The 27,730-nt window shown below is 43.3% G+C and overlaps 2 protein-coding genes across 3 annotated transcripts; both read left to right on the forward strand.

The window, feature by feature from the left end:
- Nucleotides 1-600: 600 nt before the first annotated feature.
- LOC122495200 (leucine-rich repeat extensin-like protein 5) lies at nt 601-2,166 on the forward strand. Its single transcript, XM_043600958.1, has 2 exons — nt 601-660; nt 1,492-2,166. The coding sequence occupies exons 1-2, from the start codon at nt 601-603 to the stop codon at nt 2,164-2,166; spliced, it is 735 nt and encodes a 244-aa protein (XP_043456893.1).
- Nucleotides 2,167-5,062: 2,896 nt separating this feature from the next.
- CE2H19orf18 (chromosome E2 C19orf18 homolog) lies at nt 5,063-16,447 on the forward strand. Of its 2 annotated transcripts, XM_043600035.1 has the most exons (6): nt 5,063-5,874; nt 5,998-7,044; nt 10,014-10,106; nt 10,721-10,823; nt 14,620-14,786; nt 16,161-16,447. In XM_043600035.1, the coding sequence occupies exons 2-6, from the start codon at nt 7,017-7,019 to the stop codon at nt 16,274-16,276; spliced, it is 507 nt and encodes a 168-aa protein (XP_043455970.1). In that variant the 5' UTR covers nt 5,063-5,874; nt 5,998-7,016; the 3' UTR covers nt 16,277-16,447. The 2 variants fall into 2 exon arrangements, with proteins under 2 accessions (XP_043455970.1, XP_043455969.1); XM_043600034.1 differs by having other exon boundaries at nt 5,063-7,044.
- Nucleotides 16,448-27,730: the final 11,283 nt, after the last annotated feature.

The raw sequence follows: 27,730 nt of genomic DNA on the forward strand, positions 1-27,730 counted from the left end.
CCATCCCCTCCCCTCTCTCAAAAAGAAGCGCTTAAAAAAATAAATAAAAAATAAAGCAGCAGGGGCACCTGGGTGGCTCAGTCAGTTAAGCGTGTGACTTTGGCTCAGGTCATGATCTCACAGTTTGTGGGTTCGAGCCCCATGTCGGGCTCTGTGTTGACAGCTCAGAGCCTGGAGCCTGCTTCGGATTCTGTCTCATTCTCTCTCTGCTCCTCCCCCACTTACTCTCGGTCTCTCAAAAATAAATAAATGCAAAAAAAAAAAAAAAAAAAGAAATTAAAAAAAAAAATAAAGCAGCAGATCCCTCATTCTTGATTCCCTTACCCTACTCTATTCTTTTATTCTAAATATTCATTAACACCTATCAACTTCAAGCATACTATGTAACCAAATTATATTTCTTTTCATTGCCTGTATCACTCTAACTAGATACAAGCTCCAATAGGGCATGGTTTTTCACTTGTTCAGTGTTGTATCTCCAGGACCTGGGAAGTGTCTGTCACATAGCAAGTTCTCAACAAATGTCTATTGAACAAAAGGCTAAACTGACATTAGGGTTATTCCCAGCTCAGACTCTAAACACCCTCCCATGTTATGACAATGGAAGGGCCCCATCAGAGTCCAGGGAAGGCAGCCCAGGCCAAAGGGAAGAAGTTGGGGGTATGGATTTGTTAGAGCAGACAGAGGGAATAACAGGTGAGGCTGATCTGGATTTTGAATATTTGGAAAAATAAACCTCTATGCTTAAGGACTTCTTGGGTGCTCTACTTGCCCTGGTTTACTTACTGGATGTTATAATTGTTCAGTGAAAAAACCACCTGGATTGGGAGGCTGTGAGTTTGTTCCTTTGGAACTTGGTGTAAACTGGGTTGGGACTGTCATAAGGCTCAGTGGATCTTCCAGTGCCTTAACACTGTCAGGGGGTGCAAAGACCCCAAAGAGAGGGCAGGGAGATCTTCCACAATTAATATTATAGGTAAATGCATGTAAACAAGTCTCTTAAGGTCATGATATAAATAGCCCAGTTACTCACAAACATCCCAACCCTCACATCTTCATTTCCAATATGCTGATGCCTGAAAACATTCATGAAAGCCCTGTTTCTGTATTGGAATGATATTGGGGTTTCGGGAACCACCAAGCAGCTTTAACCAGGAAGGAAAGAATGCTCCTGTATTGACAAAGCCTCTTCTGGCTGCTGTGTGGGTAATGGACTAATGGAGATAATGGTACGATAGGAAGAGAAGCCTGGGGGCTACTGGAGGCTTGGACCAACGTGGTGCGGAGGATGTGGAGAGAAGTGATGAAACACTTCAACCTGCAGTTTCAGACAAGGACCGCAAAGCAAGATAAACACACACCAACCACATCCTAGCGAAAGTACTGAAGGCCAAGAGAAGCTTAAAAGCAGCAAAAGGTCACGGCCATGGCAGAGAAGCTTGGATCCGACTTACATTACTGGCAGCAATAACTGGAACTCCCAACCTTAAGGAAAACGCCAAGGCAACCGGGGGACGATGGGAGCAGGGAGAAGCCCTAGCGGCCCTGTCCCCGCAAGAAGAGAACCCGCCCAGACGAACTCCGCATCTGGGCACAGGCACGGAGGAGCGGCAGTCTTCCTGGCCCAGTAGGCCGAAGACGGAGCCAGGGGTCGCCATAGCTGGAAACCGAGGGAGCCCCAGGGGAGACAACCCCAGCTGCACGCACGTTGCCCTCACACCAGGCGCCGGCAGCGGAACCTCCTGGCCAGACCTACAGCACCCCGTCCCGCCCCGGTCTCCGGCGGACCCTGCCCCAGCCTCCTGGCCGCTCCCGGAACCACTCCGGCCTTTGCCGCCTCCAGACGTTGCCCTCGGTGGTCCCGCCGCCCCGCTCGGCCTCGAGAGGGATTCGGGCGCCCGACCACTGTCAGCCTGGAGGCACGGAGCGCAGCACAGGCGAGGGTTACCTAGCACACTCGGCCGGGTTGCGCGGCCTTCTGGGACTTGTAGTCCACCTGCCCTGGAGCCTCAGACTACAACGCCCGGAAGGCATCGCGCCGCGCTCCGCCCAATGGAAACGCTCGGTGAACCGCCTTCTCCCCTTTCGGGGCCCACCTCCTCGCCCAGCCCGCCTCTTTCTGCTGTTGGCCCCTTGAGCGGCGGCAGAGGTCCTGGAGCTGCGTGAACGTCGTCTGGCTCACGGCCCGGCTCAAATCTCCCAAAGCAGGTCCTCCACGTCCCTGGGAGGATACGACGTGGGTCGCTGCACCCGGGCTAGCCTGTGGGCAGCTTGCAAATATTGGAACAATCGTTCTGCTAATACGCCCACCGCAGATGGGATGTGTGAAGAGGAATCCCATTTTGCAAATATACAAAAATTTTAATGTTGAGGGGAAAATGAAAAGAACCGAATCCTATGGCAATACATTTACACACATTTTCAAGAGACATAAATGCAAATGTGAATAATTAAAAGATACAATCTAAGTGGTTCCTGCTTGAGTAGACTCGGTAATGTAGAAATGTGTTTCCTAAATTAATCAACAAACTTAAGAACATCCAAACTGATTATCCAAAATTATAGCTTTTAAAAATAAATAAGCTATCAAGCCATGAAAAAAACTTGGAAGAACCTCAAATACATATTACTAAGTGAAAGAAGCCATTCTGAAAAGGCTTCATATGTGATTCTAGCTATATGACATTCTGGAAAAGGCAAAATTATGTAAACAGTAAAAAGATTGGTGATTGCCAGGGTAGAGGGAGAGATGAATAGGTGGAGTATAAAGGATTTTTAGAGTAGAGCAGTTATGTTGTATAATAATAAAAAGTTGGATACATGTCACGATACATTTGTCAAAACCCATTGAATTATAATACCAGAAGTCAAGTGCACCGCCATGAGGGGCGGCAAAATAGGGACACCTACAGAGCGGGCTCAACCAAGCAGGTGGGGAGCAGAAGGTGAGTATCCATGGGCAAGTCCATTTATCAGGGGTCAGGATGGAGTACACAGGAATAGGCGGGAGAGGATATCGTTGCTACATTTGAATGTTGAAGGGAAGGGCAGAAGGGAGCTTGTGGCCAGAACTAGCCTTATCACCTAGGTAACCTGGTCACCTGGGTGGGGTGCTCACAACCTGTTTGCATGGATATGGAGGCAGCAGGAAAATATAGTTTTAAAATTTACAATACAACAAAATGAGTAAAGGAGGTAAAAAGGTACAAACTTCCAGTTATAAAATAAATAAGTCATGGGGATGTAATGTACAGCATAGTGACTAAAGTTAATAATATTATATTGCATATTTAATGCTATAGTTGCTATGAAAGTAGACCTTAAAAGTTCCAATCTCGGGGCGCCTGGGTGGCTCAATTGGTTAAGCGGCCAACTTTGGCTCAGGTCATGATCTCACAGCTCGAAGGCTCGTGAGTTCAAGCCCTGCGTCGGGCTCTGTGCTAACAGCTCAGAGCCTGGAGCCTGTTTCAGATTCTGTGTCTCCCTCTCTCTGACCCTCCCCCGTTCATGTTCTGTCTCTCTCTGTCTCAAAAATAAATAAACATTAAAAAAAAAAAAGTTCCAATCTCAAAAAAGTTTTGTAACTGTATGGTGATAGAGGTTAGCTAGACTTATTGTGATCATTTTGCAGTGTGTACAAATATCAAGTCATGGTTGTACACCAGAAACTAATATGATGTTTTGTCAATTAGAACTCAAAAAACTACGATACAATCTACTTTGTGGTGTCTCAACATCATTAACAATACTAATTGGGATGGATAACGCTTGCCACCCAGGTTGTGACGATGTGAAAGATGACTGGTATTGCTTGACTAGCCACCAAAGGCAAACTTTGATAAAGGTGACAACTAGGAAGAGTCCTATTAGGCATGTGAGGGGGGTGTGGGACCCAGTTCTCAACCAGGGATCCCACTTGGTGGGAGAAAGTCAAGAGAACAGGTTGGGCACTCTGGATTTAAGGGAATCTGTTGGAAAGTTTTGGTTATGTTATGAAAGACCTTTATCTCTTAGCCTAATTTTCATAGCTTGACCTGATCTACACATCTGTCAGTATCATTAACCCATAGTGGTATTCCGATGGATTGGTAATTCATCCAGCTGGTCTGGGTGCATGGGATATATGAGTCAATTCAAGAACCAAGTCTGGGAAAAGCCAGGTGTTCACAGCCCTATGGTGTTCCTTAGGTGTTCCCTAAGGTGTTCCCAGGTGTTCCCTTTTCCTAAGGGAAAAGACTGAGCAAAGCAGCAGTAACCATTGGGAAGTTGGTATCCTAAAACCAACTCCAAAGAAAACAGTGTCCGTGGGGAGCCTGGCAGTTCAAAATCAAGTCTAACGGCAGCAGTGCCCATAGGGAGATTGGAAGTCCAAAAACAAGTTCAAGGAGATACAGCAGATGAACTTATTCAGATGGGTTTGACCAGAGGCAGTTCTGAGATTGCAGGACTTCTAGAGAGTGGAAACCAAGTTCTTATATGGATCATCCTGTAGGCATGGCTGGATGAAAGGAAGACAGGAGTGGGAATTCAGGTGTTGTAAGAATTAAGCAAGAAGGTGGCAGTGGTCTGCTTCATGGGTATGTCTAGAGGATCTTAGCATTGTCATCTCACAAACATTCAGAAAGGATAGTTTGCCTTTGGGGTACAGTGCAAGTGGAACCAATTTCTAAACCTAGGAAGCTTTACAAGCATCAAAAGATCTGGTCTCTTATTGTAACTGGTAGAGGTGAATCGAAACGTGCTGTCTATATTTTGAGAACTACTGGATGGACAAAAGACAAGTATACGGGACAACCTTCTTCTATGCTATCTACTTTTCAATGCCATTTCCATATTTTGAGATGATTCAGTTAATCTCCTTTATTTTATTTTATTTTATTTTATTTTATTTATTTATTTATTTTTTAAGTTTATTTATTTTGAGAGAAAGAACACAAGTGGGGTAGGAGCAGAGAGAGAGAGAGAGAGAGAGAGAGAGAGAGAGAGAGAGAATCCCAAGCAGGCTCCACACAGTCAGCACAGAGCCTGATGTGGGGCTCCATCCCACAAACTCTGAGATCATGACCTGAGCTGAAGTCGGACGCTTAACTGAGCCACCCAGGTGCCCCTCAATTAATTTCCTCTAAAAAAACTTTTGGAGGCAGCCCCTGGAGTCTAGTTTTCTGAACGGTACCCATCAGGTGGAGGTGTACTGAATTGCTTTTTTGCAAATGCTCTCCAGAACTAACGCTCAGTACTAACGCTATTTTTGAGCTTTGCATGGATTTCGTTATTTGAATATTGCTATAACGCTGTGAGGTAGGTGCTATTTCTTCCTTCTGTTTTACAGATGAGGAAGCTGAAGTCCAAAGGGGTTAAGTAACCTGATCAAGCAAAAATGTGTAGGAAGGCAGAGATTAGGATTAGAAGTCAGGCATCTGACTACAGAGCCCTACTGCATTCTGTTTGCTTCTTATGTATGTCCCATTGAATTGTAACTGATCTTTTCTGCCTCCTCACTGGTCTGTATACTCCCTGAGGGGAGGGCCCTGGTATTATCCATATCTATACCCACAGATGTGCCTCCTTCTCCCACACCCCATCCTGTTAGTCTCCCCATTGGCTGACTTGGTTCCGTGAAGGAAGGCTGTGTTGGCAACGTTAGCTGACCTCACACTGGTGGCTCCAAGTCAGAACCCCAACATTCTGTAGAGAGCAGAGTTTCTTAGTTTCTCAGAGAAATATAGGGCAGAAACTGCACTATAGCTAAATATTTCCTTTTCTCCATGTGATAAAAGACTAACAGTTTTGGAGTGATGGACAAGGTTCAGAGTTCTTTCACCTTTCTAGTTTTGTTTTTAATGGAATGCCCACCTTTATGTTTGCCTTATGAAGGTGAGTTCAAACCAGTTGAACTAGCAACAGGCTTAATGGGTAGCTTCAACCATTGTTTTTACTTGTTTCAGGGGAAGTAAAAAGGGTTAATAATATTTCACTGCTACGAGTTTTCTTTTCAAGGTTACAATCAGTCACAAACATCCACAAATATCACTAAGCAGGAAAGTGTTTCCTCAAGACTTAGAGGTAAGTAATTGTATTACTCATTTGGTGAAATGAGAACCATAGACTGGGGTCCTCTCATCTGCTGTATGAATGTGTCTTTTCTTGTGTATTTGTTAGGAGCATGGTCCATACAATAATATAATTAGATAAGCATTGCTTGGAAATTAATCCAATATTATTATGTCTCTGGAAACTTGGAAATTGATATTATTCTGTCTCTGGAAGCTGTGCTTTCTCTTTAGGGACTGGTTTGCTTCTCTTTTATTTCACTTGGCACACACAGAAACCTTGACCAAATCAGAGTGGTTTGAATGTGTCTGTATGACTTTAATTGTAATTGAGTATACATTTGTCGGTAGACCATACGAGTCCAGATACAGATGTTTTGTGAGTGTAAAATATTCTTTATAATCATCTGTCTTCTATGCTTTGCATTTTGAGTCCTCAAGGGAACTTTGTTTATCTCAAAACAGAGAAACTGACCCTGCCAATCTGTGAAATCAGGCAGCAACTCTTTGTGAAGATATGTGGTACTTATAAACAATCTCTGTTCTGTACAAGGGAAATGCCATCTGCACAGTATAAAAGCATCTAATTTCTGTAGGAGGAAAGGGTATTGCCATGGCTTTCTGGCACTGGCTCTCTGACTTTCTGATGACCGCCCAGACCCCTTCAACTCTGTGCTAAATCTATCAGGTCCTCAACCAGCTCACGTGACTGCAAAAACAGACCAGAAGCCAAATGCATTATGTTCTTAACACCCCATATTCGTGGATGCAAACAGAACACCATGCTTTTCCAAATTAAGCCACATATTTCTATAAGGCATTGTAATAAATGTATTAACGACATTTACCATCTTAGCTTTTAGGTCCCCTTGTCTAATACAAGTTATTTCTTTATTTTCCTAAATCTATCTTGAACTTGTCTCTTCTCTCTGATCCTTTGAACGACTTTGAGCTCTGAAACGTCCTATGCCCAGGCAATTACCAGGCAATAATGGTAAGTCAAGGGGTCTTGGAGGGTGGCTGGGATACAGGGACATTCCCAAGGCTGTTGTGGTCTAGGGCTCCAGAGGGCGCCCCACGGTGGTCAGCACTAATCTGTACAGCTCTTTGTGCAAATTAGAAAAAGAAGTGCCCTCTGGATGGTTGGGTTAGTCATGATGCCACTAGGAGCAGATTCTAAAATAGCACAGATGTTGAAGCATCAGGAAATACAGTTGATCTTAAAAACGTGATTAATACATCCAGCCATCCCAAACACATCATTAATTTTTCTAAAACTCAGCTATGAATATCTCACTTGCCTGTTCACCCCACTACCCAGAGATTGAATTCTGGCCAAGGTATCAGGAGGCCTGCAACTAATCTTTACTTTGAAACTAACTTGTGTTGTGAGCTTGCACTAGAGGTTTGCACAGCTAAGACCTCTGCTGTGCCTGAGCTTCGGGTCCCAGGTGCAGGTTCCGATATGGAGATAGAGGACAGAATTGTTTTAGATCACTGGAAGACTCCAATTTTCTCTGTAACCCTGAGCTCTTGTTTATATGGAAAGAAGCCTAACTCATAATAAGGAAATACTCATTCCAGTTTTCAGCTGTCATGTTGAAAGTGAGCAAAATGTTTCATTTAAAAAAAAAACGGCATGGGGTGCCTGGGTGGCGCAGTCGGTTAAGCGTCCGACTTCAGCCAGGTCACGATCTCGCATTCCGTGAGTTCGAGCCCCGCGTCAGGCTCTGGGCTGATGGCTCGGAGCCTGGAGCCTGTTTCCGATTCTGTGTCTCCCTCTCTCTCTGCCCCTCCCCCGTTCATGCTGTGTCTCTCTCTGTCCCAAAAATAAATAAAAACGTTGAAAAAAAAAATTAAAAAAAAAAAAAACGGCAAAGGATTTGGGAAATATCTTGTATTTTTTTCTAATTGAAGTATAATTAACATATAATATCCTACTAGTTTCAAGTGAATATAATCTCATATGTAGGCTAGGAATGAGTGCAACGTCTATCGAGGGCAATTGGCAATTCTTATAAATATAAAAAGAATGTATTCACTTTTTGCCCTAGAGTGATGAAATATACCTGGGATTTATTTTAATCAGGTATGATAAGACATACAGACATGGAAATGATTGTCATGGAGGAAGAACATTATACTCACACACTCCTAGAAGCAAGAGGTGGGGGAGACAAGAGGGGAGAGCTTGGCCCAGAGTCTTTATTGGTGTTTTCATGGGAAGGAGTGGGTGAGGTAGGTACACAGAGTAGTGGATAGTTGGAATGATTTTGGTGGGCTCTAGGCTATAGGAGTGGTTCCTAGTTGTCCAGTGCCTGGTCCTGGGATAATTTAGGTCAGGGGAAACATTGGCTTGGTGTGTGAGAGTTTGATAAAGAAGGTGGCTGAGGGTGTGGGCTCTGGATTGGTTGGTTTATATCAAAGGCACACTTGCAGGGGAGTTGTTTGCAATCTGTAGCAAATAGCCCTGGGAGGGCTGTTCTGTCCAGGATCAAGCCAGTAAATGCCAGAGCATCAATATACAGAAAATATGGGCATCTGTCTGGTTCATTTGGTGGAGTGTGTGACTCGTAGGCTCGGGCTTGTAAGTTCAAGCCCCATGCTGGGTGTAGAAATTACTTAAAAGTAAAATATCTTTAAAGAAAATTAAAAAATATGGAGAACACACAGAGGGTACTGGAGGGGTTGTGGGAGGGGGATGGGCTAAATGGGTAAGGGGCATTAAGGAATCTACTCCTGAAATCATTGTTGCAGTATATGCTAACTAACTTGGATGTAAATTAAAAAAAAAAGAAATAAAATAATTTGGAAGGACAAAATATATATATATATATATATATATATATATATATATATAGCCAATATACCTAGAAGTTTCATTTCTTGGACATTTTATTTAAAAATGTGTTTCTCATTTACCTAGCACACTTACTCTCCTTCTGCTTGGTGACTTTCTCATCTATTTTTTCTGCTCTGCAAAACCCCATCATATTTACCTCAGCCTCACCCTCAGGGGATGACCTTGTTACCTCCATCACTGGCAAAATACAAGCGGTCAAAACAGAGTGTCGCCACCTCACCCCCATCCCTGCTCCATCTACCTGCAATTGCACCCTCTTTCTCTGCCTTCCTTCCGGTTCAGCCCAAGGACTAGCCCTGCGGGTGTGCCAACTTCCAGCTCCGCCAACCCTCCGCACTACCGGAAGTTCTCTCCCCATTTCCTGTGGTATTGCAATTTAACATATCACTTCCCTTCTCCTGTGAACGTGCTGCTGGTTCTCCCATCTGAGAAAGCAAAACCCATCTGTGGATCCCTCAGCCCTTCTGGGAGCTGCCCTCATTTCTCCCCCTACAACACTGGAGTTCCTCAAAAGAGTTCCTAAAACTCACAGTCTCCAATTCCTTTCCTCCTGTTCTCTCTTGAACTGTTTCGGTCACTCTGGCATTCCCCCCTCCCCACGTGGCTAGCACCAATGTGGTCTAGGTCTCCAGTGACCTTCCTGTGGCCAAACCCAGCGGCCAGTTTTTAGTACTCACTATACTGAAACCATCTGTAGCCCATTTTTTTTCTCGCTGCCCCAGAATTTCATTGTGAAAGCCTGAAAGCACACAGAAGGGTAGAGAAAACCATAGAATGAACACCCATATTTCCCACGTTTGAGGTCTGCAATCAAGCATTTTACACCGCTAGACTTTTCACAGTCCAGGTTCTTTTTGTCAGGCTCAGGTGACCTTTCATTGATGGGTGAAACTCAGGGCGTTTTTCAGTTCAGTTGCTGAACTCTTTCTGTGCTAGGGAAGGGACAGACAGTGAGGGAAGGCCAAGTGCAGGACGAAGAGTAATCACCTCAATTTATCAGGTTTTACAAGTGGCTGAATAATGTACTTACTTTGCCAATTGCTTTTTTGTCCAGTTTGTATAAACAATAACTCTCTGGTTATTATTTTTTTTAATCCCAGGTAACGGGAAGGGTGATACACATAACCCTATAAAGACTAACGGGAGTCTAACAACCTATGCAGCACCCCTGAATGCTGATACCTGGAATGCAGGTTTGTGGAATTGCATTCACTTTTTTACGTTTATTTATTTATTGTGTGTGGGGGGGTGGGGAGACAGAGAGAGAGGGAGACAGAATCCAGAAGCAGACTCCACGACATGGAGCCTGATGCAGAGCTCCAACTCATGAACAGTGAGACCATGACCTGAGCCGGCGTTGGTTGCTTAACTGCCTGAGCCACCCAGGTGCCCCTGGAATTGCATTCGGAATCTCCCTAAGGTATCAATCTCAGCACAGTGCTGCACACCCCGGACCATGAGTGCAGCGCCCAAGTCGTGAAACTAAAGCCACTCTCCTTTCAGCTACAGGGACAGCAGGTGCTGCTGTACTGAGTCAGGGGTCCTGTATCTCTACAGAGTAAAAGAGGGTTTTGACAAAGGACAAGAGCCAGAGAAAGAAAAAGGAGTTAGGGATTACTTTACGTGGGAGTTCAAATTATATATGTTCCCTGTGCAATGTAGCCTCCATATTTTTAAAAATTAAAGATGCTGTTTGTTATGGTACTTCTGATTTTGTCTCCCATTCCCCTTTGGAATAACAATATGCTTAACAAATATATTAACCGATAGACACAAGTAAAATGAAATCTTTTCTTTCCATTTTTAGCACTGATTCCACGTAGACCTGCTCTTGTTCAAGTAATTGTGATTGCGTGTATAGCCTTCAGCATTGCTCTGATATGTGGAATCAGTATTTCCTATGTGATATAGTAGGTATATACTAAGTAACATTTACCATCCTTAAGTAAGACATAATAGATTAACTAGGTTATTATTTAGTAATGATAATGATAACAATGATGATGATAATTCTTATAATCATTAAAGTATTATGGTCATCCTGAATTTCCACATCAGGGTTTTTCAGAATATGGACTGTACTCATGTTGGGTCATAATATAAATGGAAAAAAAATGAAATAGGACAGAATACAATTTAGTAGGATAGAAAATATTAGAAAGCATTACAAGTCTTAACATAAATGCTCATTTTTTAACTTTTCAGACAAACAGATACATAATTATGAGGTAAAACATATTTCTTACTGTGGATCACGGTCAAAATGTTTGAAAACCACTGTCTGAGATGATGGCATCCTTCCAAAACATGGTGTTCTAAAGTGAACTTGATACTTTGGAAGGAACCTTAGTGCAAAGCAGAAAAGAGTGATCACTCTCTTTTTCGTTAGATATTTATTATCTAGGGAAACAGTAGCATTTGGGGAAGATACTTCATCTTGTTTGCACAAATAAAGTTTGTGGTCAAACTCTTTTAAGTGATGTGATCATTTTGAAATTAGTATTAGACAAAAATGATCTGTACTGTGACATGATGCTACTCTGACCAGAACTATATATACTGATTCCTTCTCCAGGATTCAGTGCTGGGATTCCATTATATCCCATCAGAAACAGTGTAGGCGCCTGGATTGTTGGGTTGGTTGAACCTCCGAATTCAGCTCAGGTCTTGATCTCACAGTTCTCATGAGTTCAAGGCCTGCATCCGGCTCTCTGCTGTCAGCACAGAGCCCACTTTGGATCCTCTGTACCCCCCCCCCCCCCCCGCTCCTCCCTGACTCATGCTTTCTCTTTCAAAAATGAATAAACACTAAAAAAAGATTGCAAAGATAATGATTCTTAAAAAAAAAAAAAACCAACAGCTTGAGGAAGTAGTAAATTACTTGCTCTATTGGAATTGAGTATGAACACAAAGAGCCTGTTGCCATGTGTTGGGTATTTTAAGGTGGCCACTTTAGGACCACTTCACAGTATGTCCAGTAAAGGCAAATAAGACTAAAGGTAAAGTTGAAGACATTTACTAATGAGAGAGTGTAAGCAGCATGTTTAGTTCTGGGACATCTAGTGCGGTGATCTTTCACTCAATTTATGTCATTGCAATTTCAGCTTCTTTTCAGTAGTGTACACAAAGATGTTAGCATACATAGAGTTTTCTATGAGAATTCCCTCAAATGTATCCTCCAGGACTTGCAGTGTCCAGTTAAGTTGCTGAGCTAATGTCAACTCTTACAGCTTTTACACTCATGCTACTCATAGGCCACAACAAGTTATTTTATTTTATTTTATTTTATTTTATTTATTTATTTATTTTTTTTTTAATTTTTTTTTCAACGTTTATTTATTTTTGGGACAGAGAGAGACAGAGCATGAACGGGGGAGGGGCAGAGAGAGAGGGAGACACAGAATCGGAAACAGGCTCCAGGCTCTGAGCCATCAGCCCAGAGCCTGACGCGGGGCTTGAACTCACGGAGCGCGAGATCGTGACCTGGCTGAAGTCGGACGCTTAACCGACTGCGCCACCCAGGCGCCCCCACAACAAGTTATTTTAGAGCATGAGGCAAAAGGAAAAATATATGTTCCAAAGTTACATGTTTTTTTTTTTAATTTTTTAAAATTTATTTGAGAGGGGCGCCTGGGTGGCGCAGTCGGTTAAGCGTCCAACTTCAGCCAGGTCACGATCTCACGGTCCGTGAGTTCGAGCCCCGCGTCAGGCTCTGGGCTGATGGCTCAGAGCCTGGAGCCTGTTTCCAATTCTGTGTCTCCCTCTCTCTCTGCCCCTCCCCCGTTCATGCTCTGTCTCTCTCTGTCCCAAAAATAAATAAACATTGAAAAAAAATTTTTTTTGAAAAAAAAAATTTATTTGAGAGAGAGAGAGAAAGTATGAGCAGGAGAGGTTCAGAGAGGAGAAAGAGGAGAGCAAGAATCCCAAGCAGGCTCCACACTGCCAGCCCCAATGCAGGGCTCGAACTCACAAACTGTGAGATCATGACCTGAGCCTAAGTCAGATGCTTAACTGACTGAGCCCCAGCAAAGTACAGGTTTTCATGTAATTTTTAGTGGTGAATTTTTTCCAGAAGAGGTTTTGAAAATACTGTTGGTAAGTTTCATTCAATTAAACTAGGAAGGTAAAATTATAATAAACTCTGTTTCTTGCATAGATAAAATATTTAAACTTAACATAAGGTGAGTTTTGATACACTACTTTTCAAATTGGTAATACATTATCAACGTTAGTGTTTTGGAAAAGAATATCCACTTAAAAACACAAAAAACATGTATATAGGGACTCACATCTTTCTTTTGACTCTGGTTCCCATATGGTTCATCACAGCACTGTTGGATCTTATGTTTATTTAAAATTTTGATATTTGGTTTATCATGGATTTTTTCCCCATTCATTTCAACTTGTTAAAAGATTGAGCTCAAATATTTATCATTACTGAGTTTTTTGGCACCCCCTTAAATTTTATAACTGGAATCAAGACATTGGGATGAGACCAGGATTTGGATGATTACTGTTAATCACGTTTAGGATCAGACCAGTTCTTCCTGATTATGTATGTCAAACAGAATTAGGAAGATATGTATATTAGCAAAAAGGAAATCCCTCTATTACTCCTTTTCATATCAAACAGAAGTAGCTGCTTGAAAATCCAATTCCAGGGCTGGATCTAGAACGCACTGAGCAAGGCACTCACCTCGGGTGCAAAATTTAAGGGGTTGCCAAGAAATTCAGTCATCAAGATGAATAATATTTTGATTCAATATTTTATAAAACCTAAATTTATTTCAAAAAATATCCATGATGAACAAAATGCCAACATTTTGTTTTGTTTTTATTTTTTGAAGTTTATTTTTATTTATTTTGAGAGAGACAGAGAGAGAGAGAGAGAAGGCTGGGTAGGGGCAGAGATAGAAGGAGAGAGAGAGAATCCCAAGCAGGATCCTAGCTGTTAGTGCAGAGCCTGACACGGGGTTCAAACGCACGAACTGTGAGATCATGACCTGGACTGAAATCAAGAGTTGGACGCTTAACCTACTGAGCCACTCAGGTGCCCCCAAATTACCAACATTTTAAATATAGCCTCAGTAGCAGTGCTAGGCCAAGCCATGTTAGAGAGTGAACAAAAGGAAAAATCCCTAATACCTGTATGGACTTTATTTAAGAATGTTGATATTTTGTTCATTGTGGATTTCTTGGCATTCATTTTTCTTTAGTAAAATATTGCATTATGATATTATTTATCTTGAATATACTATTTATCTTGATTATGGGGTTTTGTACCCCACATGAGTTCCTTCCTCACCTCACCCTGTCCTGGCTGGGAACCACATTTGGCATTGGCAGTTACTCCTTTTCTGCCTATCAGCGTCCATTGGAGAGCAATCTGTTTCTGCCTCCCTCCCCCGCCTACTATCATGTACCAGTGACTCCTATTCAGTCAAAAGTCACAGGATTAGATGTGATAATTTACTGGGGCACTTGGGTGGCTCAGTCAGTTAAGCATTTGACTTCGGTTGGGGTCTTGATCTCACGATAGCTTGTGAGTTTGAGCCCCGCATCGGGCTCTGTGCTGACAGCTCAGAGCCTGGAGCCTGCTTCGGATTCTGTGTCTCCCTCTCTCACTGCCCCTCCCCTGCTTCCACTCTGTCTCTCTCTCAAAAAGAAATAAACATTAAAAAAAAATTCCTCTACATTATTCTCCAGTCGGCTGGTCCAGGCTGAGGAAAGACAGCAACTTGCCTGGCTTTATAACAATGTCAGGATACCATTACTGGGAGACAAGGACGAGGGTTCTGAGGATGAGAGCCAGGATGAGTCCACCTACCTACTTCCAGAGAACGAGAAGGAGCTGGAAAAGTTCATTCACTCAGGTGAACACCCGACCCACAAGTTTATCTTGTCAGATGCAAAGTCACATGAAAGCTGAGTGGGCAGTGATGGTTTGGTTTTCAAAGGCAAAGTTGGGTGGGATTTAATGGAGCTTGAGGTAATAAAGGTGAATATTCATAGCCACACCTACATAAATGAACTGTTCTCATCAAATTATACAGAGGGGCAAATAGCCACGGACTGCAATTCCCAGGACTAAACACAGAGTTCAGGAGACAAAACTTGCCCCAAACACTTATCAGTGCAGTGTTATTGCTGAGCCTAGAACACAGCTAGACAGATGTCCTTCTTGCACCGTCTGCCTCCACCTGATGTGGGAATAGGATCCAGGTGCACAGAACAGACCCTTGTGTGCGAGATGCTCACCATGCCTGCAAATCTTTGTGAGGAGAGGGCAGCACATATGTTCATATGAACCTGCTTTTGTAGGAGTTCAGGGATTCTTGGATACTTGCTTTAAAAAATTCTAGAGCAAAACTATGTAGAGTGCAGTGTCTGATTCAACCATGTCTGTCATCCCTTGTATGCATCTCCTCTGTAACGGTCCCAGATGCGACAGTCAGAAACAGGCTGCAAGGTCAGGAGTATGGTGGTCAGTGATCCTCACTGATGCCAATGCTTACCCTTAGGAAATGGTTTTTCAATGTCTTTTCCTTACATTGAAGTATACATTTTTTAAAAGTTTTTATTTAAATTCCAGTTGGTTAACATACAGTGTAATAGTAATTTCAGGTACACAATATACATCAGCGCTTCTATATATCACCCAGTGCTCACCACCAGTGCCCTCCTTAATCCCCATCACCTACATAACCCATCCCCCACCTGCCTCCTCTCTGGTCGCCAGCAGTTTGTTCTCTATAGGTAGGAGTCTGTTTCTTGAATTGCCTCCCCCTCCTTCCCCCCACCTTTGCTCATTTGTTTTTCTTAAATTACACATATGAGTGAAATCATATGGTAGTTGTCTTTGTCTGACTGACTTATTTCACTTAGCAGGATACAATCTAGTTCCATCCATGTCATTGCAAATGGAAAGATTTCATTAATTTTTATGGCTGAGTAATATTTCTTTGTATCTATATACCACATATTCATTCATCAGCCAAAATTCTTTTTTTTTTTTAAACTGGGCATTTATAAAGCCTGTATATAGGAAGTGGGAAAATAATTTTATTTTTTTGGGGGGGGGGAATAATTTTAAAATTCAAATTTCACCATCTTTTTCAGACAGATAGCTTTCATTATATCTTGAAAATTCTATTGTTTGTACCTTAATTTTTCCATGTTTTCCCTTACCTCTTTTGTCTCTATTCCTCATTTAATAGCATCTCAATAACATCATGTCTACGTTTTAGTTATTAGATCCAAAAGAAGAAAACATATGGAAAACAGACTGAAGAAAGAACAGTCGTTATCAAGGGAAACAAGTCTAGATAATTCTATGCAGAGTGTGAGCCCGGAGAATCTGTGAGAGCAAATGAAAGAGACGCAGGATGCGCTAGCCAGCGTGGAGCCCACGGCTGCAGGGACAACCCACGATGGGGGACCTGAGTATGACTTACTCCTGGAGAGTTCTGTTCGGAGCACTCTAGAGAAGCCAACTGGAAGTATTTAAGAGAAAATAAATCCATATGCACAACAATTCTTGCATAGTTCATTAATAATTATAACTTAATTGGAAAAGAGAAAAATCCAATTTCATATGTACAAAAGAGAAATTCTCAGAATTTTCTTTATCTTTTTTCTCAAAAAAATTTTTTTAATGTTTTTCAGGATTTTCTTTTCTTGCTCCTGAACAGAAGCACAAATCATTTCTTTGGGCACATTCCCAGGCCATGCTAAGGGATCTCTCTCATGATACAAAAGTTTTCCAGGGATATTATCTATCAGTTCCAGCACCTTGTCTCCGTTTTACTCAAAAGGAGACTGAAAATATCAAAATAGACACCACACTGGATTAAAATGCAATCATCCCTGTTTTTAAGGAGCTGGGCCCTGGCAAAGAAAAAGGGTCTGCAGGCAAGTTGCTGTAAAGCACGGCCAGATGTGTTGGCTGCTGCAAAAGCTGGGAGCTGTGGAGAGGTACGGAAATACAAGAGTCAGGGCTCAATTCACATGGCTCAGTGCTTTGGAAAATGGTCTGATGGTTCCTTAAAAAGTTATACACAGAGTCACTATATGATCCAACAGTTCCACTCCTAGGGTTATATCCAAGAGAATTGAAAACACACACAGAAAAACCTAAACACAAATGTTCACAGCAATGTTATGCATAAGAGCAAGAAGGCAGAAACAACCCAAATGTCTCATCAACTGATAAAAAGATAAATAAAATGGGAATCTATCCATACAATGGAATATTCCTCAGCCAGAAGAAAGATAGAGATATTGATACATCAGGGGTGTCTGGGTGGCTCACTTGGTTAAGTATATGACTCTTGATCTCAGCTCAGGTCATAATCTCATGGTTTGTAGATTCGAGCCCTGCATGGAGTTCTGCGCTGACAGTATGGAGCCTCCTTGGGATTTCCTCTCCCTCTCTCTCTTCCCTTACCGCACTGGTGTGCCCTCTCTCTCTCTTAAATAAAAATTAAAAAAGAGGGGCACCTGGGTGGCTAAGTCAGTTGAGCATCTGACTTTGGCTCAGGTCATGATCTCACAGTTCAGGAGTTTGAGATCTGTGTTGGGCTCTGTGCTGACAGCTCAGAGCCTGAAGCCTGCTTCGGATGCTGTGTCTCCCTCTCTCTCTGCTCCCCTCCCCCCCCCCCCGCCCGCTCATGCTCTGTCTCTCTCCTGTCTCTCAAAAACAAATAAATGTTAAAATTTTTTTAAATAAGAAAAAGAAATATTGATATATCTGCAACATAGAAAAACCTTGAAAACATGCTAAATGAAATAAGTTAGACACAGAGGTCAGACATTGTATGATTTTGTTTATACAAAATGCCCAGAATAATCACAGAGGCAGATCTACAGAGGCAGAAAGTGGATAAGTGTACAGGAACTGGCTGAGGGGAGAAAAGGAAATGACTGCTGATGGCTGTGGGGTTTCCATTTGGGGCAATGAAAATGTTTAAAAATTAGCTAGTTGTGGGGCACCTGGGTGGCTCAGTTGGTTAAGCATCCAACTTAAACATCTGTGTCTCCTTCTCTCCCTCCCCCACCCCTGGTGGAGCTCTGTCTTGCTGTCTGTCTTTTTCAAAAATAAACAAACATTGAAAATACATTTTGCTCTTCGGAAAATATTTGTTGAGTGGCCACCATGTGCTGGCAGCTTATTCATATGATAGACAATGTGGCCAAGCAAGTTTAAATATTTCTCAATAAATATTATGACTTCTGGATTACCTGTAGTGTACAATGTATCTGAAGGAGTAGGTACCAACTCTAAGAAACTCTCTGCCAGTGCCATCTGGTTATGCCCTATAATTTTTAAATTTTCTTTATTATTTAATTTATTTTTAAATTTATATCCAAGTTAGTTAGCATATAGTGCAACAGTGATTTCAGGAGTAGATTCCTTAATGCCCCTTAGCCCATCCCCTGTCCCACAACCTCTCCAGTAACCCTCTGTTTGTTCTCCATATTTAAGAGTCTCTTATGTTTTGTCCCCCTCCCTGTTTTTATATTATTTTTGCTTCCCTTCCCTTATGTTCATCTGTTTTGTATCTTGAAGTCATCATATGAGTGAAGTCATATGATATTTGTCTTTCTCTGACTAGTTTTGCTTAGCATAATACCCTCCACTTCCATCCATGTAGTTGCAAATGGCAAGATTTCATTCCTTTTGGTTGCCGAGTAATACTTCCTCGTATGTGTACGTATATATATATATATATATATATATATATATATACACACACACACACACACACACACACCACATCTTCTTTATCCATTCATCCATCAGTGGACATTTGGGCTCTTTCCATACTTTGGCTATTGTTTATAGTGCTGCTATAAACATTGGGGTGCATATGCCCCTTCGAAACAGCACACCTATATCCCTTGGATAAATATCTAGTAGTGCAACTGCTGGGTCGTAGGGTAGTTCTATTTTTAATTTTTTGAGGAACCCCCACACTGTTTTCCAGAATGGCTGCACCCGTTTGCATTCCCACCAGCAGTACAAAAGAGATCCTCTTTCTCTGCATCCTCACCAACATCTGTTGTACCTGAGTTGTTAATGTTAGTCATTCTGACAGTTGTGAGGTGGTATCTCATTGTGGTTTTGATTTGTATTTCCCTGATGATGAGTGATGTTGAACATTTTTCATATGTCAGTTTGCTGTCTGGATGTCTTCTTTGGAAAAGTGTCTATTCATATGTTTTTCCCATTTCTTCACTGGATTATTTGTTTTTAGGGTATTGAGTTTGATAAGTTCTTTATAGGTTTTGGATACTAACCCTTTATCTGATATGTCATTTGCAAATATCTTCTTCCATTCTGTCGGTTGCCTTTTAGTTTTGTTGATTGTTTCCTTCGCTGTGCAGGAGCTTTTTATTTTGATGAGGTCCCAATAGTTAATTTTTGCTTTTGTTTCCCTTGCCTCTGGAGATGTGTTGAGTAAAAAGTTGCTGCGGCCAGTGTCAAAGAGGTTTTTTCCTGATTTCTCCTCAAGGATTTTGATGGCTCCTGTCTTACATTTAGGTTTTTATCCATTTTGGGTTTATTGTTGTATATTGTGTAAGAAAGTGGTCCAGGTTCATTTTTCTGCATGTCGCTGTCCAGTTTTCCCAGCACCACTTGCTGAAGAGACTGTCTTTATTTCATTAGATATTCTTTCCTGTTTTGTCAAAGATTAGTTGGCCATATGTTTGTGTGTCCATTTCTGGGTTCTCTATTCTGTTCCATTGATCTGAGTGTCTGTTTTTGTGCCAGTACAATACTGTCTTGATTACAGGTTTGTAATACAGCTTGAAGTCTGCCCTGCAATTTTTTTTTTTGCGTTATTAATCAACAGGTGTTTATTCTCTCTCAGTGCTGGAAGTCAGAAGTCTGAGATTAAGGGTCTCAATAGGGCTGGTGTCTCCTCAGACCTCTTTCCTTGCCCCGTAGTGGCCGTCCTATCCCTCCTGGGAAAGACAAACTCTCCTGGTAGCGAGGTGGTCCTGGAGGAGGCAGGTCCCAGAAGGTGGGGAGGCCAGGGTCCAGTATATCTCTATGCCTCTGGAATCCATTGAGAGTTGTGGCCAGGCCCTCTGGGCACTGTCAGACAACCTGGTACATATTCCAGTGTTGGTTCTGTGAGCAGTGCACCCCATCCCGAATATAGACACCAGCATGAGAGGCTGGACTGCTTTTCATTATATTGAGTAAACAAGGGAAGAACATGAGTCTTCATGGGCAAATGTCTCTTAGCAGAAACCGCTGTGCTATGGTGAGTTCTACGATGCCCCCCCCCCCCAAGATTCTTGCCTTTGGTGTTCACAGCTGTATCATTTCCTCCCTTGAGTGTGTCTCTGCGAATATGAAAATGTGACATGTAGCATTCCCATGACTAGGCGGAGGTGATAGGATAGTTGCTTTTTTATTGCTACATTACAGAAGACTCTGACTTAGCAAATTGGAGAGACACATCCCCAAGTCGTTAGGGACTGGCTCAATGCAGGGAAAAACTTGTGCTAATCAACACAGTATGAAACGTTGAGGCCTTCTTGGATCTTTTCCGGGCATATACATCTCCCCTGGTGTGTATGTGTGCGCGCGCGCGTGCGTGTTTTCCCCAATTCTGCGGTACACATGTCTTAATTTTCCTAAAGGTCTCACACCCGCTTCTTCTCAGGGCATAAATGTTCTGTTGTATTCCTCTGCCTAATCTATCCCCGGCACCTGCTGGACTGCTGTCTTCCTGCAGCTATCCTGAGTTTGGAATCTGCCAATATCCTTACTGGCCTCCTACCTGGTTTCCAAACTATTGCCACCATTCCCATCAGTGCAGAGGCAGGAGATGCAGAAACTGGTCCTATCCTCAGCCTTCAGACAAGTTAGAACATTGCAATCAAGCCCCACTGTTTTCCATCCTTCCTGGGTTTCTACAGACCTTCAACTGATTTGTAAGTACTCATAAAGTATTTTGGTCAGCATGTTTTTGTTTATTCAAGTGTTTTTAAACGTAGCAAGGGCCTATAGTTCCATAATCTGCCATTTACTGATGTCACTCTGATTTAAGGTTAAACTTGCAAAATTGGTTTTCTTTTTTTTTTTAATTTTTTAATTTTTTATTTTTGAGAGAGAGAGAGAGAGAGAGAGAGAGAGACAGAGCATGAGCAGGGGAGGAGCAGAGAGAGAGGGAGACACAGAATCTAAAGCAGGCTCCAGGTCTGAGCTGTCAGCACAGAGCCCGATGCAGGACTTGAACCCATGAACTGTGGGATCATGACCTGAGCTGAAGTCGGATGCTTAACCTACTGAGCCACCCAGGCAACCCTCAAAATTGTTTTTCTTATTGGCATAGTGGGCCTTTTGGAATTCTTGTCATCTATACAGAAGTTTTGCATTCTTTTGAGATGATTTTTGTCTCACTAATTTGTGGGACTTACTTATTAACTGAATTTATTAATTATGTAGCTGCTCTTTTATTTTTTAAATTTAAAAATTTATTTATTTAAAAAATTTTTAATGTTTATTTATTTTCAAGAGAGGGACAGAGAGCAAGCAGGGGAGGGGCAGAGAGAGAGGTAGACACAGAATCTGAAGCAGGCTCCAAGCTCTGAGCTGTCAGCATATGGCCTGACGCGGGGCTCAAACTCATGAACTGTGAGATTGTGACCTGAGCCGAAGTTGGACGCTTAACTGACTGAGCCACCCAGGAGCCCCTTTAAATTTTTAAAAAATCTTTATTTTTGAGAGAGAGAGTGAGACAGGGTGCAATCAGGGAAGGGACACAGAGAGGGAAGTACAGATCCAAAGCAGGCTCCAGACTCTGAGCTGTCAGCACAGAGCCCAAAGTGGGCCTCGAACCCGTGAACCGTGAGATCATGACCTTCCCTGAAGTCAGACGGTTATCCTACTGAGACACCCAAGTGCTCCTGGACTTTTAGTTTATAACTGCCTTCCCAATTTACCTCTTTTCTTATTTTTAAAAAATGTATTTATCCTTTGTTCTCCATAATTGCCCGTGGCTTTGCTGCAGCTTCTTTGTCCTGGATTGCAATTCTCTTTTATTCCCCAATAAAGCTTTTGCTGGAAAAATAACTGACAGTTGTTATTTTTAAGGTTAACAATTTGAAAATTACTTTTGATTTCTTAATTTTGAAAGTTAGAAATGTAAAATAGTCAAATATATTTAAACATAAAACATGTAACTGGATTGTCTAAATAGCATTTTAAAACAATATGTTTACATGGATGCTATAAAAAGCAATCATTTCTAAAAAACTTCCCTACTTTCAACAAACTCAATGGCAATGCTATTTTTACATGAAAGAGCTATTTCTTCTCAGAGAGTCTTATGCCCAGATAAACTAGGATTTTCTGGTCTTTTTAAAGTCTTTTAATTAGATGTATTAATATTCTTCACAGGCTCAATGTTTTCATAGTGAAATTGTCTCAATTGAATGGTACTCTATTACTTGGGAATGTGGAAACTTTTTTTTATGTTTTATTTTTATTTTTGAGAGAGGAAGAGAGAGAGCGCAAGCAGGGGAGTGGCAGAGAGCCAGGGAGACAAAGGATCCAAGGCGGGTTCTGTGTTGAGGGCAGAGATCCTGATTCAGGGCTCAAACCCATGAACACAGGAACACACAAGCAGTGAGATCTGAACCTTAGCTGAAGTCAGCTGCTTATTCTACTGAGCCACCTTGACGCCCTTAGGGAATGTGCAATCTTTTTTTTTTTCAACGTTTATTTATTTTTGGGACAGAGAGAGACAGAGCATGAACGGGGGAGGGGCAGAGAGAGAGGGAGACACAGAATCGGAAACAGGCTCCAGGCTCTGAGCCGTCAGCCCAGAGCCTGACGCGGGGCTCGAACTCACGGACCGCGAGATCGTGACCTGGCTGAAGTCGGATGCTTAACAGACTGCGCCACCCAGGCGCCCCGAATGTGCAATCTTTTAATGGTAAAACAAGATGATCAGCTCTTGGAATTCCAATTCAAAAATCCCCAAATTATCCATGGACCACCAACGACATCACTACTGAAGCTACTCAGAGATCTTTACTCTTTTCACCATACAAAGTATTTCTCCAGAGACATTTCTGCCACCATCTTTGAATCACTACATAATCATAATTAATAACCTTCCTTAAAATTTGTTTTAATTGGGGCACTGGGTGGCCCAGTTGGTTAAGTATCCGACTCTCTGTTTTGGCCCAGGTCATGATCTCACAGTTCATAGGTTTTTGGAGCCCTGTATCAGGCTCCGTGCTGATGGTTCAGAGACAGTCTGGAATTCTCTCCCTCCCTCTCTGTCTGCCCCTCCCCTGCTCTCTCTCTCTCAATAGTAAATAAACTTAGAAAAATAAAATCTGTTTTAATTGTGGTATAATGATGTATAACATTATATTAGTTTCAGGTGTACAACATAAAGATTGCATGTTTGTATACATTGTGAAATGATTACAATAACTCTAGTTAAGTAATGTCCATCATCTCACAGTTACAAAAATTAATAGCTTTCTATAATTTGCATTTTACAACTGTTTTTCTGAGATAATATCAATTCCTCATGCAGTATAGAACTATAATCACAGGGAAAAGGATAATACTTCCCAGAAATGAGATGAGATCATGGATTTAAGATCCTCTTATATTTCAGGATTCAGAGCACCCTTTGCATGCATGCTCCACCTGTGAACACTGCAGACATTGTCCTATATCAAAATAAGTATTTCTTTCATTGTTCTCTTTTTGAGATCAATGTCAGATCTTAAAGGAAGTGAATATAAGGACATTGAATAGAAAATGTGAATGGATAAAAGTGTTGCCCACCAAACTGGACACCATACATTCTACAGATCCATTTTTGTACTCCTGCTTCAGGCTGGCACAACATCCTCCTCCATCTTTCTTGTCATGCCCCTATCTGGAGCATTCCTCTTGTCTCTAATTGAACATACAGTTCAGTTTCTTTTCTTTTTTTCTTTAAAAAAAAAAAATCTTTATTTGAGATAGAGAGAGAGAGGAAGAGAGAGAGAGAGAGAGAGAGAGAGAGAATGAGAATGGAGGAGGAACAAAGACAGACGGAGACACAGGATCCAAAGCAGGCTCCAGGCTCTGAGCTGCCATCACAGAGCTTGACGTGCAGCTCCAACCCACGAACCCTGAGATCATGACCTGAGCCGAAGTCAGGTGCTTAACTAACTGAGCCACCCAGGCATCCCACATATATTTCAGTTTCTAAAACTGGCTCTAATTCTTCAGAGCTCATACATTTGAATTACAGTACGGTAATTTTTATTAGTTTCCTCTACCATTGGACACATTTTGTGACTAACTCTGAAATAATATGTGCATCTGGATCTGTAGCTTTTGGGACCATCTGGAAGAGTATGTTTAGCTTCTGAGAGCATGCTGAGTTTCAGGGACTCTAAAATGACAGGTCTCTAAATAAATGACCAGTTGCTGCCAGACTATCCAGAAATCTGAGTACCGCCTCTTTAAGAAGGCGCTAAGACCCTCCTCAGCCCCGGGACCTGGAGTCGCCATTTCCCAGCGCCCCTCGCGGCGGAGCTGGGCCTTTTCGATTGGAGGTGAGGTGCGACGGAAGAGGGGGTGGGGGCGTGGGGGCAGAGATAGCGTTGCCCAGCCAATTAAGACCCAGAAAATTGCCGTTTGGTAGGAGGCACAAAACGTCGGGGAGAGACTTCCGGCGTCTTTCCAGTAATTACTTTGGAGTAATTACGCTGGAGTTTTGTCATCCGGGTCGAGGGTTAGGAGCGTTGGGGTTGGGACCAAGAGAACTGACCGAGAAGGCGCGAGGGGAGGAGCCGACCTCGGCGCGCAGCCAGGGGTCTGTGGCTCGACGACGCCAACTGGCTGCCCGGCGCCGGGGCCGAGTGTCCCCTCCGCCCACAGAGTATCCCCTTCGCCCAGGTGAACGCGCGGCCCCCGGCCCTCCCCGCCCTCTCCCCACGCAGACCCTCGAGGCCCGAGCGCGGGGCACCTGCTCGCGTCCCTGCGGCCCACGTCCCGGTGCCCGGGCAGGGGGAGGAGCTGGAGGGCGGGGGCCCCGTGTCTGAGCGCCGACGTGACCGGGTGCGGGACGCATGGTGAGCGGCGATATTGAGATCTGTGCCTCAGGTTGAGCAGCCAGCACGAAGTCACCTGTCTCCTTTTCAGGACCGGGCAGGGGTACAGGGAAACCTGAGTCCATCGAACCCCACCATGGACTCATTCATCCAAGGCCAGTCTTTTTCCACATTTCCCATGGCTTCAGAAGCGGCTCTGGAACTCCAGGGACGGGAGGGTGTCTCAGTCCCTCACCCTGAACCACATGTCCTGTGGATTGTGGTGTCTTGGAACTCCAGTGCCCTTCACTCGGTCTTTGGGCCTAGGGACCCCAAAATAGGGTCCTAAGTCCATGCCAGGGGTTATATGGAGGTGTGCCTGTTCCAGCAGTCAGTGTAAACACATGTGGAAGTTTATTCCTAGATTTGATACCAGGATGTGCAAATTCTTAGAGGTAATACTGAGCTCAGAATAGTCAGGAAACCACAAGACTTTCTTTCAGGTGGGAACAAAGAGCAGGGGAATAGGAGTCAGGACTGCAGTGGCTGCCTGAAAACTTGGGTGTCTACTCTGGAGGTAGTGCGAAGTTTGCATCAGAAGAGGGAGGCGATCTTAACCAGGGTCTTCACAGGCTGCAACTGGATGCAGTATTAGGAGGCAAAGGCTGGGCTTGAGAAGGAGGAAGGACGATCAGGGTGGAGGCTACTGCCAAAATCCAGGTGAATGTCAGTGGCCCAGTCATAGCTGAGATATGGTTGGATTCTGGATCTGTGTTTTTATTTTTATTTTTTATTTTTTTTCAACGTTTATTTTTTTTTGGGACAGAGAGAGACAGAGCATGAACGGGGGAGGGGCAGAGAGAGAAGGAGACACAGAATCGGAAACAGGCTCCAGGCTCTGAGCCATCAGCCCAGAGCCTGACGCGGGGCTCGAACTCACGGACCGCGAGATCGTGACCTGGCTGAAGTCGGACGCTTAACCGACTGCGCCACCCAGGCGCCCCTGGATCTGTGTTTTTAAAGGGGCAACTAGATTTTCTGATGTGAATGCTGAAGGTGTGAAACAGAGTTCAGAGATGGGTTTTGGTCTTGAAGTAGGGAAGGGGGGTGCCTGGGTGGCTCTGCTGGTGAAGCATCCTTCTCTTGATTTCAGCTCAGGTCATGATCTCATGGCTCATGAGATTGATCCAGGAGTCAGGCTCTTTGCTGACAGTGCGGAGCCTGCTTGGGATTCTCTCTCTCTCTCTCCCTCTCTCTCTCTCTCTGCCCCTCCCCTATGCACATGTGCTCTCTCTTTCTCACTCTTTCTCACAATAAATAAGTAAATAAACTTAAAAAAGTAGGGATGGAAGTTCCATCATCTGCCATGAGGAACTTGGTTATAGGAGCAGTATTCACTGGGGATGTCAGGAACTGTGTTTTAACCCTGTTAAGTGTCTGAAATGTTTTGGAGACCACTAAGGGGAGGCCTTTAAGTGGGCAGCTGAATACATAGGTCTGAAATATGGGGAGTGATTCAGGGTGAAAGCATCCAAAAATGTGGTGGCTGCTCTGTGGAACCCAGTGAATGAATGTTGGTCACATTTAGGAGGGGTGATCTTCAAGCTATGATGTAAAGCTCTAAAGGGAGCTGAAGGGATGGGTGGAGGCAGAGGCCTGGGTCTCTGGCCTGGATACCTACCTGGCTGGTGTTACCAAGCTTTGCAAACACAGATGAGGGAGGCAAGTGGTTATCAGTGGGGGTAGAGGGATGGGAAAGTGGGGAGGGGCCGGCCCCAGCGACAGTGTTGTCTGGCAGGTGGCCAAGGCTTCCAAGAGAAGTGTGGACATGAGCTGGATAGAGAGGCCGAGAATGAGGCAAGGTCTCAGGTCAGAGCAGGTGCCTATTCACCACTCTCTACACACCAGGATTTTGTAGGAACTTTTATGGGGCTTATGGTATTTCATTCATCTTGAACAAGAGGGTCAGGAGCACATGTGGTCATTGGTAAGAGTCACTAGAACTGGTGTGGGCCACCAATGGGCTGAGCTTTGAATGAGGAGTAGGCAGTGACTATTGAGAGGACAACAGGGGCAGCTCAGAAGTGGAAGAGGGCCACGGGTATCTGAGAGCCATCCGTGGTTCTGTGTGGTTGAGTCTGAGGCAAGGGATGGAAACAGGAAGGAAAATCTTTGTAGACTTTGGTGCTGTGACCACTAAGGAAGCCATAGGATGTCTGAGATGATACTGGATCCTGTTTGGATAGGTCAAGCATAGTCTGGATGCCATCTGCCAAGTTTAGCATAGGCCTAAAATTAAGACCTATTATGGATACCCTTAAAATATGGTGAAAATGGGATGGCTAAGATGACCTGAGTGCAAGTTCCCATCCCCACTCTGCTCCTGTGGGTCAGCTCTCCAAACCAAACACCCCCTTTTTATCAAGAAGACTAGAGCAGTTCCAGTGTATCTCTCTGCAGCAGGTCTCAGTTTCCTACCAATCCATGGACTTATGTGACAAGCCAGTCACCTCTTCCCATGGGAACTAAGGTACACTACTTCTTGATACTACAAAGCTTCCATCTCAGAGCCCCTGGTGACTCATTCTGTTCTTCATTCTTTTCTGGAGTACCACCTCCGTGTGGCCCTGTGTGGTGTAGCATTGTCTCACTCCTATGCTGTGAGTATGTGTGCTTAATAAATTGCTGTTGCTCTCATCTGGCCAGTGTCAGACTTCACGTTTGGCCATCTCCATAACTGTAGGGTGGGAAA

This window comes from Prionailurus bengalensis, chromosome E2, assembly GCF_016509475.1.
Source record: "Prionailurus bengalensis isolate Pbe53 chromosome E2, Fcat_Pben_1.1_paternal_pri, whole genome shotgun sequence".
Lineage (NCBI taxonomy): Eukaryota > Metazoa > Chordata > Mammalia > Carnivora > Felidae > Prionailurus > Prionailurus bengalensis.

Excerpts from the sequence above, each read along its gene's own strand:
- LOC122495200 (XM_043600958.1), top strand. The coding sequence starts at position 601 with ATGGAAGGGCCCCATCAGAGTCCAGGGAAGGCAGCCCAGGCCAAAGGG. Across the intron at positions 661-1,491 it reads CCAAAGGGAAGAAGTTGGGG|GAAAACGCCAAGGCAACCGG; the intron begins GTATGGATTTGT and ends CCCAACCTTAAG.
- CE2H19orf18 (XM_043600034.1), top strand. The coding sequence starts at position 7,017 with ATGCCCAGGCAATTACCAGGCAATAATG. Across the intron at positions 7,045-10,013 it reads GCAATTACCAGGCAATAATG|GTAACGGGAAGGGTGATACA; the intron begins GTAAGTCAAGGG and ends TTTTAATCCCAG. Across the intron at positions 14,787-16,160 it reads GGAAAAGTTCATTCACTCAG|TTATTAGATCCAAAAGAAGA; the intron begins GTGAACACCCGA and ends TCTACGTTTTAG.